The 19,185-nt window shown below is 36.3% G+C and overlaps 1 protein-coding gene across 2 annotated transcripts; it reads right to left on the minus strand.

Moving 5' to 3' along the window:
- Positions 1–7,165: 7,165 nt before the first annotated feature.
- On the minus strand, positions 7,166–15,828 carry LOC145097576 (1-acyl-sn-glycerol-3-phosphate acyltransferase BAT2, chloroplastic-like). Of its 2 annotated transcripts, XM_079035160.1 has the most exons (8): positions 15,631–15,828; positions 15,396–15,466; positions 15,075–15,119; positions 14,816–14,867; positions 14,481–14,681; positions 8,670–9,076; positions 7,798–7,899; positions 7,166–7,662 (listed from the first exon to the last, which is right to left on the minus strand). In XM_079035160.1, exons 3-8 carry the CDS (start codon positions 15,099–15,101, stop codon positions 7,447–7,449), a joined length of 1,005 nt encoding a protein of 334 aa, XP_078891286.1. In that variant the 5' UTR covers positions 15,102–15,119; positions 15,396–15,466; positions 15,631–15,828; the 3' UTR covers positions 7,166–7,446. The 2 variants fall into 2 exon arrangements, with proteins under 2 accessions (XP_078891286.1, XP_078891285.1); XM_079035159.1 differs by lacking the exon at positions 15,396–15,466.
- Positions 15,829–19,185: the final 3,357 nt, after the last annotated feature.

Genomic DNA, 19,185 nt, shown 5'->3' on the forward strand with positions numbered 1-19,185 from the left:
AAATGACTTGGAAAGTAAGAACAAAAATTTTATTTTTCTTTCAATTTTCTTCAACTTCGGAACACAAAAGAAAATCTTATTTTTCTTTTCATTATTTTCTTTTTTCTCCTCTTTTTTAAAACTCAAGAACTAACGGTTTACAAAAGTTTCTTTTTTGATTCGTTTCAGTGGTTGCATTGGGGATGTGCGGTTGTATGGGGCCTCCGATTTTAAGAGGCCTCCAAATTTAGGACAGATATATAGTTATGAAGTTGGTATATTCTGTATTCATAAATATTTTTTATGAGTTATCATTAAATAAAATTGGTCGTCAGTTTCTTATATACACATTGTAGAATTTGGTTGCAATCTTGAAGTCAATTGAATTATGAAAAAAAAAATCAAAATTAATCATAAATTCTAAAATCTAACAATAATTTAATGAAATTATCTATATCTAAAGAAAAATACAAATATGTTTCAGGATTCAATATTTTATGTACATAATATTTTGTGTACATATTTCATTAAGCTATGGGTTAATTTGAGCGAATGTTTGAATCATACAAATAATATCACACACTTTTGGTTTCTTATTCACAACAGAAAATTTGAAGTCACTGAATATTAGTGAGTTAAAGGTGAATATTATTGAGTTAAAGGCAAGTTGCAAAATATATTGAAAATAGGTTGCAAAATAGCTATATCTCACACATCGATGTTGATGATTTATTCAACAAATTGAAATTATTGCAAAAATATTGTTGATTGTTCCTATTACACTTTTGAAATCTAAAGCTTTTAAAATCTTGTTTGCTCTCAACCATGCCTGAATAGAGATCAGATTCTTTATTGAGGATGGAGTTTTTTTTTTTTTTTTGAAAATATTGATTATCAAAAGTTTAATAGATACATTTGTTTCTAAAATGCTAGAAAGTCGGTATTTAGAAAATATTAATGTGCTGGCTTTTTATCTCTTTTTTTAGAAAAGTATTAATAAGTGAAGATTGTTAATACAGAAGTACACAATCAACAAAGTAATGAAATAAAACAAACTAAATTCAGATATATTCAATATACAAGAATCAAATTTACAGAAAACATACTTGTTTGATGATTACACAGAAATATAACCACGAAATTGTAGAGATTGAGGTCTGCTTTAGCAGTGTCCTAAGACAGAAATTTCTCTGGGATGGGTCTGTCTTGAGGATACAACAATCCAATTCAAGAACAGATCTTGAATCTGTCGAAATTCACCATGATCCCTTTGGAAAGATAGACGATTTTTTGAGAGAAAGATTGTATGTTTATTAGCCTCCAAATTCTGTCCAGGTCCTTTCATTTATAGGCTTCTAATGGTGGTTGTAAACCACCAACCGAAATTAACTGCCAAAAACTGTCTGCAGTTAATCCTTTATTTAACAGAATTTGTTTTTCACTGATTTAATAAAAAGATTAATTAAGGACTAATTAATTTCGAATTATATATTAAAAAATATTATTTAGTCAAGAAGAGCCCAAGAGGCCCAAGGCCCTATCTTTGACCATTAATATTTAATAATCCAAGCCTACTACTAGCCCAATTTGACTAGTCCAACACCACAACCCAAACCCACTTTGCTTAACCCATTACTTGGTCCATTTGAATAAATGAGTGGGACAAGCTTTATAAGGTGGGAAAAGGTTTCCTCTTCCACCAATGTGGGATAAGTCCCATATTGTAATTTTATAGAGCAAAGTTCCAACAATACCCCACATTTTCTATTCAAACTCCATGAATACCCCACATTTGAATAGAAAATAAGTGAACTTTGATATTCAAATAAGGGAAGTAAGATATGACATGCATCTGAATAGGTGTTGGAAAACTTGAACCTTTCATAGTGAGTACTACTTGGATCTACTTTGTGGGTAGTGAACTAGAGTCTTAAACTAACTACTTTTTATAGTAGAATCAAAAACAAGAAGTATCACACATATCATATCTAAGCATGGTTCATTTCTTACCATTGTGTTCTTTTCGGTCGTGAACAATCCTTTCTTCATGAGACTTTTAGAGAGCTTAGCCATATCAGCTCCCAAATATGCGACCTCACATCCATCTCACACAGGTAATGCTAATCTGGAACAATCCGTACTATTCCACTATAGAAGCTATCAGCATTATTAAGAATAAAGAATTCATCCCTATATCATCAACGAAAAAACACAAAATAGATATCATAGGAGTGAGCATACCTTGGTGTTGGTGGTTCTTTGAGTCTTCCCCAACTAGTTGTCCTATTGAACCTAGACCATGGGATCTCCAATGTTGCTAGGTTAGGTTTCCGCCTGGTGGTGACTCATTGTGTTGGCTTTAAGCCCATTCCCCTCGATGTGAAGAGAACTTGCTCTCTACTAAGGCCTTTTGTCAAGGGATCAGCTATATTTTCCTTTGACTTTATGTAACTAATGGAAATAATTCCATTCTTCAGCAAGTCTCTTATTGTAATATGTCTGCGCCTAATGTGTCTCGACTTGCCATTATATATATGACTTTGTGCTCTAGTAAGAGCAGCCATACTATCACAATGTATGGCAATGGCAGTAACAGGTTAAGGCCACAGAGGAATACCCTCTAGGAAGCTTTTAAGCCATTCAGCTTCTTCAGCAGCTTTGTCTAAAGCAACGAACTCTACTTCCATTGTAGAACGAGTATTCACAGTTTGCTTAGATGATTTCCAAGAGATAGCAGCTCCACCAAGAGTGAACACATATCCACTTGTGGATTTTGCCTCTGAAGTATTGGAAATCCAATTTGCATCACAATACCCTTCAAGAACAGGAGGATATTTTGTGTAATGCAGTCCATAATTCATTGTATGCTTTAAATATCTAAGCACTCTCACTGGTGCATACCAATGATCTTTTCTAGGATTGTGGGAGTAACGACTCAATCTACTTACACTGTAAGCCAAGTCCGGTCTAGTACAATTCATAATATACATTAAGCTACCAAGAACTTGAGTATATTCTAACTGAGCTACACTATCACCTTTATTCTTCTTAAGATGACTTGAAGGATCAAAAGGGGTGACTACCGGCTTGTCATCATAGTGTCCAAACTTCTTAAGTACACTTTCAATATAATGGGACTGAGTTAGAGTATAACCATCGGATCTTCTTTGAACTCTTACACCAAGGATCACATCTACTACTCCCAAGTCCTTCATGGAAAAGGAGGAGTGTAGCATTTTCTTGGTTTGATTGATCACATCCAAATTAGTACCCATTATAAGCATATCATCCACATACAAGCATATGATGACACAAGCATTCTTGTATTGTTTGACATAAACACATTTATCACATTCATTAATTCTAAATCCATTAGAGAGTAATGTGTTGTCAAACTTCTCATGTCATTGCTTTGGAGCCTGTTTTAGTCCATAAAGTGATCTAACTAACTTACAAACTTTGTTTTCTTGACCCTTAACCACAAACCCTTCAGGTTGGTTCATATATATCTCTTCATCTAGTTCACCATACAAGAAGGCAGTTTTCACATCCATTTGGTGTATTTCTAAATTGTGAATGGCTGCAATTGCTACTAATGTGCGAATTGATGTAATTCTTGTAACAGGTGAATAAGTGTCAAAAAAGTCTTGACCCTCTTTTTGACGATACTCTTTAGCCACTAAACGAGCTTTGTACTTCTCAATGGTACCATCAGGTCTAAACTTCTTCTTGAATATCCATTTGTGCCCAATTGGTTTTTGCCCAGGTGGCAAATCTACCAATTTCCAAGTGTTATTATGCACAATGGAATCAATCTCACTTTTGATTGCCTCTTTCCAAAAGGGAGCTTCAGACGAATCCATAGCATCCTTGTAGGTTTGTGGTTCCTTATTCAATACATAGGTCATGTAATCAGGTCCAAAATCTTTGGCTATTTTGCCCCGTTTGCTTCTTCTGGGTTCTAAGTTCTCTTTTTGAACCTTAGAAGAACTCTCTTCATTTGATTGTAAACTTTTGTCTGAAATGGTATCATTTAGTCCATCATCCAGAGGTCTTTTCCTAGAGCAGGTAACCTCTTTCTCTTTATCCTTAAAAGGAAAAATATTTTCAAAGAATTCAGCCTCTGCTAATTCCATGATTGTTTGGTTATGGATATCATCAACATGTAATTTAAACACAAGAAACCTATAGGCTGCACTATTCATGGCAGGGCCAAGATAGATGCAATCTATGGTTTTTGGTCCACGTTTAGTCCTCTTAGGAAGAGGTACTTGTACCTTAGCAAGGCAACCCCACACTTTCATCCTTTTTATAAGAGGGTAACCTCCCTTTCCATAGATGATAGGGTGATTTATCACTCTTTTTATGAGGAATTCTATTAAGTATTGAATTTGCTGCAAGACATGTTTATCCCCACAGATTATATGGTGCTCCAGAAGTAATTAACATTGAATTAATCATGGTTTTCAATGTTCTATTCTTTTTTTTCTACCACTCCATTTTGTTGGGGAGTATATGGAGCAGTTGTTTGATGTATAATACCATTTAAAGAACAAAATTCAGCAAAGTCTTTGGATTCATATTCTCCTCCTCGATCAGACCTTAGAATTTTGATCTTTTTGTCAAGTTGATTTTCAACTTCAGCCTTGTAATTCTTAAAATAATTCAAGGCTTCATCTTTGGTATTTAACAAATAAATATAACAATACTTGTTACGATCATCAATAAAGGATATATAATAATTCTTTCCTCCTCTTATAGGTGTTGCTCTAAAATCACATAAATCATAGTGGATTAAGCCAAGTATTTCATTAGATTTTTCAACTGATTTATGAGGATGTTGTGAAAATTTTGATTCTACACAAACCTCACATTTTAAAATTTTATCTAATGAACATTTTGGTAACATGCCAAGTTTTGCCATTCTTTGAATAGAACGAAAATTGACATGTCCCAAACGAGAATGCCACAAAATTGAAGGATCATGCATATACATAGAAGAGGGGCTAGTAGTGCCCATTATTGCATTAACATTATCATTGGTTACATCATTGTTTGGTGTTTCAACACCATAGTACAAAGGTAAGACACTGACTTTGAAGAGACCCTCACTAAGGTATCCCTTTCCAACATACACCCCACCCTTGGTGAGAACAAACTTATCAGACTCAAATACAAGTTTGAAACCTTTGTTACTAAGAATAGGACCAGAAATCAAATTCTTAGTAATTTCAGGAACATGCAAAACATCACTTAAAATGAGTTCTTTTTCAGAAGTCAGTTGTAGCTTCACTTTTCCCTTTCCTTCAACTTTTGCAGTAGAGTCATTTCCCATAAACATTGGTTCAGAATCTGAGACTTTCTGGTATGTAGAAAACATGGTTCGGGAGTTGCAAATGTGCCTTGTGGCTCCAGTATCAATCCACCAATCCACACAATTGCTAACCACGTTGGTTTGAATCACAGCAACAAACTGATTTGGTGATTCAACCATGTTGGCTAGACCAGAATTTCCTCCACCAGAATTGCCACCATTGTTTCCATTGTTCCCTCCATTATTTCCTCCATTGTTTCCTCCTTGACCCCTCCTGAATCTGCAATCTTTGGCCTTGTGTCCCATTTTGCCACAAACATAACATGGACCAGAATTCTTCTTGAAATTCTTCTTGTTAGGGCCATGATTTTTGCCATCTTTGGAAGAGTTTTTGGAGCCTTGCTTCCCTTTCTTGTTGTTGTGCTTTGTCCTTGAAGTACTTGTTTCTCCAACAAAGTTTGCACTTGGTTCCAAGGAATTTGCATCTGCCTTCTCGTTCAATTTGTTATCTTCTTCCACACGAATTCTCAACACAAGTTGCTCAAAACTCATGTCATCAGTTAAGTGTTTAAGATATAGTTTGAAATTCTTCCAAGAAGGAGAAAGTTTTTCAATGATTGAACCAACAAGAAAGTTAGAGTTTATACCCATACCTTCAACTTCAAGATCATGTGCAATGACTTGAATTTCCTCCACTTGTTTGAGGATAGATTTGGTATCCACCATCTTGAAATTCATGAATTTTCCAATCACAAATTTCTTGGAACATGCCACTTCTGTTTTGTATTTCTTTTCCAGTGATTCCCATATCTCTCTTGCAGTAGTCATGGTAGAGTAGATATCATAGAGAGAATCATCCAGGGCATTCAGAATATAATTTCTGCAATTATATTCATTTATGTTCCAAGTTTCCACTACCCTTTGATGTTCTGTCAATTGGGCTTCACTGGGTGGTGTTGTTCCTTCTGCAGTGGTTATACCAACAGGAGGAGAGGGGGAGTCATCAGTGAGAACATTGGAAACATGAAGAGTTGTTAGATAAAACAACATCTTCTGTTGCCATCTCCGGAAATCTGAGCCTTTGAATTTCTCAGGCTTTTCCACATGTGTTTTGATGATGGAATTTTGATCAATTCTTCACTCTTTGATTTTTGTCTTAGAATGTTAATACATAAGTACACAATCAACAAAGTAATGAAATAAAACAAACTAAATTCAGATATATTCAATATACAAGAATCAAATTTACAAAAAACATACTTGTTTGATGATGATTGAGGCCTGCTTTATCATCCAATTCAAGAACAAATCTTGAATCTGTCGAAATTCACTATGATCCACATTGGCCCAAGGCCCTATCTTTGACCATTAATATTTAATAATCCAAGCCTACTACTAGCCCAATTAGATTAGTCCAACACCACAACCCAAACCCACTTTGCTTAACCCATTACTTGGTCCATTTGAATAAATGAGTGGGACAAGCTTTATAACGTGGGAAAAGGTTTCCTCTTCCACCAATGTGGGATAAGTCCCATATTGTAATTTTATAGAGCAAAGTTCCAACAAAGATATGATATGATGACAGTGAATTTACGAGATTTTTGTTACAAATTTTATGTGTTGAATTTAACAATAGCAAATTTACTTAATAATATTTTACAATAAATTTGTTATGTGGCCTCATTTTGATTTTCGCTCAAGGTTTCCAAAATATTAGGGTGAGACCTGATTCCTTCGATAATATATCTATCAAATACGCTAAATGTTGACATCTAAAAGATTTCAAAGAATGACACTATATTTTCGGAATCCAAAAGTTATAAACCAAACTAGTAAACTATATCCATAAAAACCAATAGACCACAAAGATAAAAGGAAAATTGTGATCAACCCTTTTCATTATCTTATCCTTGATAAACTAGAAACAATTTTAATGTATGTCAGTCTAACACATTCTACTCCTACTTTTAGCACTTGTACAATCGCCTATAAATTCTTACAAAACGACGTTTGCACAGATATATTTTACCAGAAAAAAAAAAGGAATGGAACCTAAAGAACGTTTGCTCAAATATATTTTTCTCAATTTTGAAATAAAGAAAATAATAGAGTACAATTTTTAGTTCGACAGTAGAAGAAGATGAGAAAATTTAAGCTTGGTTAATAAGCTCGTTTGTAATTACGTTTTTGACCTCACTGCATAGTGTATCGGGGTTATCTCCTTGTACAGATGGATGGATGATAATTTTCACTGATCCGGGGTTTAATATTGTCTCCATGCCAGCTGGCATTATTTTCCCAGTTCCAACAAGAGTGATTGGAACCACCGGTACTCCCGTTTTTGCTGCAATACTGAATGCACCTTTCTACACATAAACAAAAAAAGGTTTAAAAAATTTCATCAGTTTTAAGAATTAAAATTAAATGCAAAAAAATATAAAAATCATTTCTGTTTATTTATTTTTCTACACATAAACAAAAAAGATGCTATAATTATACACCTTGAATGTGCCCAAACGTCCATCCTTACTCCGAGTACCCTCGGGAAAAAAGAAAACGGATCCACCATTTTTAACAAGCTCCATGCATCTTTTTAAAGTTTGCTATGCTCACAAAAAAAAAATCAATTAAACATAATTCAAAAGTAATAATAATAAGACAAAATTACATGATTGGTCCTGTAGTTTGCCAGATCTACCATGCTGAAGACAACTATGGAAACGTCTACACGCTTAGTCCCTGTTGTTTCATTTTCTTGCATTATTGGTCCTTTACCCATGTAAAATGACTGTTGTACCCTTTTAATTTAATTTAAATCTTTTTTTAATTTAATTGAAAAACAAATAAATAAACCCAACCCCCCTCGTGGTGGTAGATGGCGGATGGGCTTATTTTCTAATAAATAAAACATTAATTTAAAACCAAAAATAATAATAATAATAATAATAATAATAATAATAAAAGGGTTTTATACAGAAAAGTCTCATTATTTCAGGAAATCTTTTGATAAAGTCCTAATTTATTTTTGAACAAGATACTCCCAATAATTTAATTTTACACAATAGTCTATCATTTCTTGTTAAAATAAAAATAATGACTTTTTCGTTAATTTTGGCAAAATATTAAATAATCTGGACTTTTCAGTTCAGAAAAAAGACTATCAAAAAATTTCCCAAAATATTGGAACTTTTCTGCATTAATAAAAAAAATCAAATTAGGGGTAAAAGAGCAATTTCAGATCACTTTGGTAACAAAATGTAAACCAAGTGCATAGAGGTTTCCACAGACCACCATAGTTGTCCTCAATGTGTTAAATCCGGTAAACCACAGGGACCAATCGCGTAATTTTGTCAAATAATAATAATAATAATACCAATTGGCTCCTGCTGTCCATACGCTTAAGGGGAATAAGACCCATTAAAAACATGGCCCACCCAACAACAGGAAAAAGGAAGATTGCAGTCTTGCTAATGAACTTGAGGTTTCTGCCTAAAGTCAGAAGGGCATAAATGTCCAAAAAACTCTGGTGATTTGAGACATATACAGCTGGAGAATTCTTGGGGGGTAGATTTTCTAATCCCTGAATCTTTACTTTAAAAAATGGATAAACACTCATACATGCCCAAATTTTGGCAATTAAATGATGAAAGTTTCTTTGGTATCCATCTCTTAACACCACAAATGGATGTGATATCACCATTAACACAAATAAAAATAAAGCAATAATTGATGTCACGCTATAAAAGCAAACCCCTCTAACTTTTGAGATCAATTGGAACTCTGCATACAAAGGAATTTTCAAAAAAATAAATTATTAAATGAAAGAAATAGCAATGTGCTTTTGTATCATTGTATTTTCGGTTTTTTTTATTCTTATTGAAGCAATGTAGTTTGGAAATTTTACTAAAGTTATTGTATTCTATTTTGAATTATTTTTTTTTCTTATCATAGCAGTGAAAATTGCTTTGTATTTATTTAGATAAGGGTTAATGTCATAAAAGACCTTATATTTTGTGTTTTTTCCGGATTAAACCTTTGCTTTATTTTTTTCTTGAAAAAGACTTCGTATTTTTTCCGATAAAACCCTCAACTTTCCAAATGCTTCCAGATAAACCCTCAACTTTTTTAGTTTTTCTCGAAAAAACCCTCAGATTTTATAATTTTTTTGGAAAAAAATGACTGAAAGGGTTTTAGATAGGAAAAAATAAAAAAAATACAAGGTCTTTCTCAAGAAAAAAAAATAAAAAAATTGAGGTTTAATCCAGAAAAAACTCAAAAATATAAGGTCTTTTTTGACACTAACCCTTTTTTTACAAAAAAAACCCTCATCCTTCTAACTATTTCCTAAAAAACCCTCAACTTTTTGTGGTGCACCCACCACTACAATTCACTTACAAAAGGAGAAAACAGAAAAAGATGCTCAAAGGGCAGGGGATCACTACCAATCACAATGATCCTGCTGAGGTGGAGGAAGAGCAGGGGTATATTGGGAATTAACAGCCAAAGTGGGCAGTGCGGTTATAAGAAGTGGGGGGGCAGAGCATTGCATTTTAGGCAGGCAGAATATTTTAGAAGATTCATCTTCTTTTGGGAGACCATAGCATCTCGAATCGCTATATCTATCCTATTCTTCATTTGTTTCCAATTGTTCTTAATTGTCCCTGTTGTTTCTTGAACATTGCGTAATAGAAAGTTGATTCTGTAGTCATTACTGTGTTCTATTTATCAAGTCAGTAAGTTCGTAACAAATTGGTATCAGAGCCCTTCCCTGGGGTCATGGCTGGAGGAAAAGAGACGGGAGGAGCTCCACTCAAACGGGTGGAATCATTGGAAAAAGAGTTGTGGCACCTGAATGATCGAATGGAGACACAAGGGCATCAGATCCAACATCAGGCGGACTCCCTGGCGTCGATGCAGATTAAGATGGACCAGAAGTTTGAAGAGATTTTGAGTGCGATCATCAAAGGAAAGAAAACGGGAGAAGATTTGATTGTGGATGAGCCCGTTTTCTCCGTGTTGGAGACACCGAAGGATGATAGCGGGGGTTCACGACAGGGCAGCATGGGAGGATTCGGTGGACATGGGGACGGAGGCGGCCGAACTTCGGGAGGCGAGTATGGTGGGGTGACGAATTGGCGATTTCGGAAATTGGATATGCCATTGTTTGACGGCGAAAACCCGGATGGGTGGATTTTACGAGCAGAACGTTACTTCAACTTTTACAAACTTTCTGAAGCCGATAAGCTGGAAGCGGCGGTGGTAGCCCTTGAGGGCGACGCTCTATTGTGGTTCCAATGGGAGCACAAACGACGTCCGGTGACCAGATGGCAAGAGATGAAGTCCCTTCTCTTACGTCAATTCCGTCCAACAAATGCAGGTACGTTGCACCAACAATGGTTAGCCCTAATACAAACCGGGTCGGTTTTAGAATATCAGCGATCCTTTATCGAGTTACTTGCCCCGCTAAACAACATACCCGATGATATTACTCTGGGCCAATTCATCAATGGGCTACAGGAGGACATTAGGTCGGAAGTCCAGCTCTTGAGCCCAATCACAGTGGACCACGCCATGGCCTTGGCCATTAAGGTTGAGCATAAGCTCCAATCCCAGCAAAATCGGAAATCCGCTCCCACCACTAATCATCGGAACAATTCTCCGGGAACCCTAACCGGCACGCCCTTAAACACTCCGATCAAGACAACTTTTTTTTCTTCTCGCTCTTCACCAACATCTTCCCACCTCGCAACCACTGAGCCAAAGACTACCAGCAAGTTGGGTGGAGAGATGAGGAGGTTAACTGACAGGGAGTTGCAGCAAAAACGAGCCAAAGGGCTCTGCTTTCGATGAGATGAAAAATGGGGAGTGGGGCATAGATGCAAAAAGAAAGAACTCAGTGTGCTATTAATTCAGGAAGAGGATTTGGAGGAAGGGGATAGACCAGACGAAACTGATGATGAACCTGTTCTAATCACTCCGGAATCACCAGTGCTATCCGGAATATACACCAATCCAAAAACTCTCAAACTCAAAGGAATGATTAATGATAGAGAGGTGGTGGTGTTCATTGACCTTGGTGCCACCCATAACTTCCTTTCCCTGGCAACTGTAGAGCAACTCCACATACCTGTTAGCCCAACTCCGGGGTTCGGGGTGTCACTGGGCACTGGGGAATCGGTAACGGGACAGGGAAATTGCAAAGGAGTGATACTACACATTCAGGGGCTGGCCATTCAGGAGGATTTCTTACCTCTTCCATTGGGAAATTCGGATGTTATTCTTGGTATTCAGTGGCTGGAAAAGTTAGGGGCAGTGACAACAAATTGGAAGACCCAAGTTATGAAATTCCAAGTGGGTGGGCAAGGAGTGATTCTAAAGGGAGATCCCTCCCTTGAGAGAGCCAAGGTGTCCTTAAAAACCATGATTAGAGCTATTGGGTCAGTGGGAGGAGGCTATTTGGTTCGGTTCAACCAATTGGAAGGACAATCACTAGCTAAACAGGCAAAGGATTGCCCCATTTTCTTGATGCCAGTACTACAAGAATTTGCCCAGGTTTTTTCTTGGTTGGGGGGACTTCCCCCGTTAAGAAATTATCAACATGCTATCAACCTTAAGGAAGGAACAGAACCTATCTCTGTTCGTCCTTATAGATATTCACATGCATAAAAAGCTGAAATCAAAAAACTGCTTCAGGATATGCTCGTTTCCGGTATCATCCAGACATCCCGTAGTCCGTTTGCCAGTCCGGTGTTGTTGGTGAAGAAGAAGGATAGCTCTTGGAGGTTTTGCGTGGATTACCGAGCCCTTAACAAGGTCACGGTTAAGGACAAGTTCCCAATACCGGTGATAGACGAGTTGCTAGACGAATTACATGGATCACAAGTTTTTTCCAAGCTAGACCTGAAGTCAGGTTATCATCAAATCCGCATGAAAGCAGAAGATACCCCAAAAACAGCCTTCAGAACACACGAAGGACACTATGAGTTTAGGGTCATGCCCTTCCACCTTACCAACGCCCCCGCCACCTTCCAGTCAGTCATGAATGAAATTTTCCGACCCTATCTTCGGAAATTTGTGTTGGTCTTCTTTGACGACATCTTAATTTATAGTCGTGATGAAGGTCAACACCTTTCCCATTTGTGGACGGTATTGAAAACATTACAACAACACGAGTTTTATGTGAATCCAGATAAATGTGAATGGGGCAGAAAAGAAATAGCATATCTGGGCCACATCATCTCAATGCATGGAGTGGCTGTAGACCCGGAGAAGATCAAGGCGATAAAAGATTGGCCAGTCCCAAAAACTCTACGGGAACTCAGGGATTTTTTTGGGCCTCACCGGATATTACCGGAAGTTTATCACCGGTTATGCTAGCATGGCGGCGCCAATGACGGATCAGTTACACAAGGATTGCTTCGATTGGTCACCACCAGCCACAGAGGCTTTTAACAACCTCAAGTCAGCCCACCTCCAAGCACCAATCCTAGCCATGCTGGATTTCTCCAAACTCTTCATCATTGAAACAGATGCGTCTGAAAAAGGTTTAGGGGCAGTTTTGTTACAAGATTGACATCCAATTGCCTTTTACAACCAAGTTCTTGGGGTTAAAAATCGATTGAAATCAATTTATGAAAAGGAGCTGATGGCCATTGTCTTGGCTGTCAAAAATCCGAACGGACCAACGCAGTCTCGAGTACTTGATGGAACAACGGGAGGTAGGCCCAGAATACCAAAAGTGGATGTATAAACTTTTGGGGTTTGACTTTGAGATTCAGTACAAACCAGGAGTTGCCAATCGAGTTGCCGATGCTCTATCACGAGAATGTACAAAATCAAAGATGAAAATGTACAATCTTATCTCTAGTTGGACTTTCCCTGTTGATGAATTAAATCAAGAAATAGCGGAAGATTCGTTCATTCAACAAGTTAAAAAAGACATAACAGGAAACATCACATGGGTTATACCGTGGACAAGGGAAGGCTGTTGTATAAGGGTAGGTTGGTCATACCCCAAAAATCTGAGTTGATTCCTAAGTTGTTAAATGAATTCCATGACTCCGTAGTAGGCGGACATGCAGGAGAACTTCGGACGTATCACAGGCTAGCAGCTGGAATGAAAAAGAGTGTCCAAAAGCATATCCAGACATGTGCCGTGTGCCAAACGCAAAAGGCTTTAACAACCCACCCAGCAGGTCTCCTACAACCGTTGCCCATTCCAACCCAAGTTTGGGACAAGTTGTCCATGGATTTTATAGAAGGCCTTCCTAATTCGCACGGTTACAATGCTATTTTGGTGGTGGTGGATCGCCTCACCAAATACGCTCACTTTATAGCAATCAAGCATCCCTTTACCGCCACCTCCATAGCATCAATATTCATTAAAGAAATCGTTCGCCTGCACGGGTTCCCATCTTCCATTGTCTTGGACCGGGACAAGGTCTTTATGAGCTTATTTTGGCGCCACCTGGGAGGATTTCCAAACTGTTAATGGCACATTTCCCGATTTTGACCTTGAGGACAAGGTCCTTCTTTGGGGGCAGAGTAATGCGGTGCACCCACCAATACAATTCACGTACAAAAGGAGAAAACAGAAAAAGATGCTCAAAGGGCAGGGGACCACTACCAATCACAGTGATCCTGCTGAGGTGGAGGAAGAGCAGGGGTATATTGGGAATTAACAGCCAAAGTGGGCAGTGCGGTTATAAGAAGTGGGGGGGGGCAGAGCATTGCATTTTAGGCAGGCAGAATATTTTTAGAAGATTCATCTTCTTTTAGGAGACCATAGCATCTCAAATCGCTATATCTATCCTGTTCTTCATTTGTTTCCAATTGTTCTTAATTGTCCCTGTTGTTTCTTGAACATTGTGTGATAGAAAGTTGATTCTGTTGTCATTACTGTGTTCTATTTATCAAGTCAGTAAGTTCATAACACTTTTTTATTTTTTTTTCCGAAAAAAACCCTCGCGTTTACAAGTTTTTCAAGAAAAAAAAAAAGACAAAAAGGGCAAAATCGAAAAAAATGATAAAATGCAATGTCTTTTTCAAGGAAGAAAATAAAATTGAGATTTAATCTGGAAAAAACACAAAATAGGAAGAAATTACAGTTATGATGATATAATAAACAAATAAACGAAAGTACATTGCAATTTCTTGTAACCCAGAAAGGAAAATAGGAATATACCTGGCAAATGATATGCAGCTGAAGTGGATCCATTTCCAGCAATTTCTGATCTAACTATCACAGATCTCATTACTTTACAGAAATTATGCAATTTATGATGATGACTTGTTTTGCAAGAAAAGATTTCATCCTGATATAAAATCCGGTGAGACAAATGGGCTCTTTTTCTTTTATCAAACATAAGGCTTTGTTGAATGCCATCTGCATAAAAAAAAACACCAAGCATTAAAAAAAAAAAGTAAAAGCAAGAAATAGCAATGTACTTTCATTGATTTGTTTATAACAGCATCTTACTTTCATTTGTTTCAGATCAAATATTTCAAAAGGTTACTTACAGTTTTCAGAACATTTTCCCACTAAGTCTTTAGATGGAAACCAGTGCAATACCTTATGAACAAACAACAATTGAAAAAACAATATCAGTGTAAACATAAGATGACAGATTGTGTAAAACTGTAAACAGCTTAATTGGGTAGAAAAAATAGATAATTAGGTTAAAAATGTCACTTTTAGGAAGCTAAAAGTTAGCTTCCATTATAGCATTACTATCTCAATGACAATTGCTACTAAAAGAACAGAGGAAGATATATTTACCAATTGAGTAGATGAGGAGTAAGCCATTTGTTCCTTCTTACTTACCTATATAAAACAAAGAGTTCAGCATTATAATAACTTGCTAGCAAATGAATTTAATTGTTTATCCAGATTTGTTGCAAGATTGCAAATATTCTGTAAGTTGAATGAAAAATATAGTGCAATCGGAGTTCCAAAATCCAAAGCCACTAGAGAAAGAGGGAAATTGTATGAAAATTGGATTAATATCCGAAAATCCACAAGGCTCTAGTACCTCCAATTGAATTATGAACATCACTGGTATAAACAAAGTGAACAATGAAGTAAAAAGTAAACTCTTACGCAAAGTAACTCAAATTTGATACAGAAATGCTACTTAATCAAATCACGTATGTTTTAAACTTGAGCTCTACCTAACACGATGATGAAATGAAAATTATCATTATCAATATGCATAATAATGGTCAATATAGAGGTTTCTATAAACATCAGTCAATCATTAGGGTTTCAAAGTGAGCTTAAATGTGTGTTTAACTATGAAAATCAAAGAAAATAAGCCATGGATTTTTAGCCTTACAGAAAGCAAGGTATCAAGACAGATAGTTATTGGCTCGGTCTCCGGTGGAGCTGATTGGCGACGTTTTACCGTCGCCGGAGCAGATGTTGTGAACCTGAATGGCTTGAAGGTTTGTAGGGCAGAAGAGGTGTGACGCGACGCCCGGTGATGCGTATGGGCTGGTATGTCCGGTGATCATATCAATACAATTCGATTAGATTTGGGTATCCCTCGGCAATTTAATAGTTAAATATTTGGAAATTACAAATAAAGCCAAAAAAAAAAAATTAATGACTTAATTAATTTTAGCCGAAACAAAGCCGGAAAAAAAAAATTAATGACTTAATCAATTTTAGCTGAAATAATTAGGGTTTTCATCAAATAATTTCGGCCATCAACAAATTTAGTTATATAGTCTACACTTTTTTTAATGGACCATGAAATCGGCTCATATCCAACTCTATAACATGTAAGTATAAAAAACAAGATTTTTTATAATTTTTTTGAAATAGTAGACTAAGAGCCATCTAAGATTTCCTGTTGTTTGACCAATAACTTTAGTAATTTGTTTATGTTAACAATAAAAGTCTGTCAATTTGATTACGATTCTATACATTTTAAGTGTGATTTTTGAAATGTTGATTATAATTTCGTAAATTTCATTAGTTTTTCTATAAAATTAGAGAATAAAAACTATTAACCACAACATCAATATCAATATTTTTGTCATTATATTTTTCTATTATATTTGTACTAAAATAGTATAAGTTTTAGTGAATATTTCGTTTTAGTTGTAAATGTAGGAGGAAAAGGGTTCATGTTAGAGATCTGGATACCCCTTGGATCGTGTGAATATTTTCCAAACTGATATTTCTATCATATACATGGGTTGCAATAAATTCAGCTTACGATAATTCAAGATGATACTTACAAATCTAGGCACAGAAATTGTCATCCAAATTGCAATAAGGATTCTATGTTCGTATGAAAAAGAAGAGAGCTAATGATTTTCGTGTGTTACTTCTCAAAGAGAATATTCGTTTATATATAAACGAGATTAGGGTTTGCCTCTTAAGGTTGGTCGTCATGGGTTGCTTAGGAAGCAAGCCATGGAAATCCGAATTTTAATGAGGATTTAGGGTTTCCATGTAACGCCCGCAGATTCGGGCTAGTCAATTTAGAGACAATAAGCGTTAAAATTTACTTTTTGATAGAAGAATATTTAGAATAAATAATCTTAACCAAAGTATAGTATATGTCACACGGACTTGGTACATATAAAGAACGCTGAAATCCGACTTATAACGAATAAGTTATGACCCATCAAAGTTTTGAGACAAAACCGGCACGGCTCCGCGTATCGTGAAAAGTGAATTTTTAACGAAATACTTTTTAGCCTTGGCGACCTAAACAAAATCGTAGCATCTGTTAAATCGAGAGCGTATATATAGAAAACGTCCAAATCTGACTTCATATGAGGAAGTTATGATTTTTCTAAGATTTAGCATAACAATATACATCCCGAAAATCAAATTTTAGATCGATCGATTTTTAGCCGACACAATCTAAATGAGAATTGAATATCTCATTAATATAAGCTCAACGATATAAAGACAGACGAAAACAGACATCGGATGACAAATTTATGAATTTTTAACGGACTTTAACTGTTTAAGTCTATTAAAATATAACTTTAAAATAAAGTCAAAATTAGCCGACGAAGAAAGTTGTAGATCGCGTCGCTACCTACATGTGGATATAAACAACATTAAAAACGGAGCTCGTATGCAAAAGTTACGAAATTTAGAAGATAATTAAATTATGGGTTAAGATGTGAAGCTGACACGTGGCACAATCTCATCCCCACCTTCCTCCCCACGGCTTCGCATACGATTTCGACACATGTCAGCGTATGCCCAGCGTAAGGCTTGGTACGCTCCGCATACTGGTTCTCCCAGCGTATATCTCAAGTATGCCCCGCGTACGCGCAATCCTCAGCCTATAAATAGAGGCGTTTTTCCTCATTTCTCTTCACATTTTTTCTGAACTTCCCTCCCAAATAATCTCAAACCCTCTTCCCCTTTCCCTAGCACTTCCTAAGTGTTAGAAGCGAGTCCCGGAGTGCCATAAGGCTTCAAGAAGAAGAGCTTTCCGCTCAGAAGTTCTGTCATCGCAAAGCCCGGTTCTTCGCTAAAACCCCTTGTAAGTGAGTTATGTTTACCCTAATTTAAGTATAACTTATGTTTAAGTTCATTGTCGTTGTTATGAACCTAAAACAAGATTTATCAATGATTCCAAGTAGTTACACAGATTGATCTACTTACGAGGATGATGTATAGGTTGTGATTTAGTGAGGTGTTTAAAGTTTTCCAAACAGTATACTTCGTATACCAAACGGACCTTACCTTCAATATGATCCTACCTGGTTGTTCCTTACATGATAGATCTTGAAGTAGACTTTGATTTAATGATGAATCTAGACTAATAATTAGTCGCAATAAATATTAAACTAAAAACTTAGTGATAATAATGCTAGGTTTCGTCGAAGGAAAAGACGATTGTTAGAAGCAAAGCGTTGCCTAAATTTCAAGTCATCACTTTAACAAGTGAGTGCATAGTTACTTTCATCTTACACATAGATATGAAGTATTTAATATTAATACATGTTATATGTGCTTATTACATGTGTTCCTGATATCTATGTTGAATGAACGATTTATACATGTTTTACTTGATTTAAATTGTATACGTATTTTTATACCTATAAGAATATTGGGTAAAGATGGGTAGCTGAATGATGAGAGATTAAAGATGATGTAAATGAACATTAGCAGTTGCGCCACAACCTGTATGTGTTTTTGAACTACGTGTTCACCAAATGTACTCTAAAAATCCTGGCAGCTACGCCTAAAGGATAATATTGACAGTTGTGCCTAATAGATAACATCATAATCCTAACAGTTGCGCCAAAAGGATAATACTGGCAGTTATGCCTAATAGATAACCTCATAATCCTGACAGTTGTGTCTAAAGGATAATATTGGCAGGTATGACTAATATATAATATCGGCAGCTATGAACTTAGTGTCTGTTGGATAAACCCTGATAGCGATGGACTTCTTACCTATTATGTAACGACCCAATTTTGAAGTCCAAAAATTTCATTTTTAATTAAACACTTTGTAAAACATTTGTAAATAAACAACATTCGATCATTTCATTTCTTAAAACATATTTTGTGTCTGCAAACCAAAACATAAAATCACCTATAATGTCAAAGTACAAATCCCAGAATAATCTCATAGTGCGGAAAACAACGTGCATGTATGATGCGCCGCTACCGCGCCAGCTCCTTCCCCTTTGATGAAGAGGTACCTGAAACCAAAACTGAAAACTGTAAGCACAAAGCTTAGTGAGTTCCCCCATCGTACCACATACCATACAATCACATAACATACATATTGCCAGGCAATTATGGGGCGCCCGACCTACACGGTACGGCCATTCTGGGGTGCCGACCTACCCGTGCAGCCATTCTGGGGTGTCGTACTACCCGTGTCAAGCCATTATGGGGTG

This window comes from Lactuca serriola, chromosome 4 (genome assembly GCF_051521515.1).
Source record: "Lactuca serriola cultivar US96UC23 chromosome 4, Lser_US96UC23_V15, whole genome shotgun sequence".
NCBI lineage: Eukaryota > Viridiplantae > Streptophyta > Magnoliopsida > Asterales > Asteraceae > Lactuca > Lactuca serriola.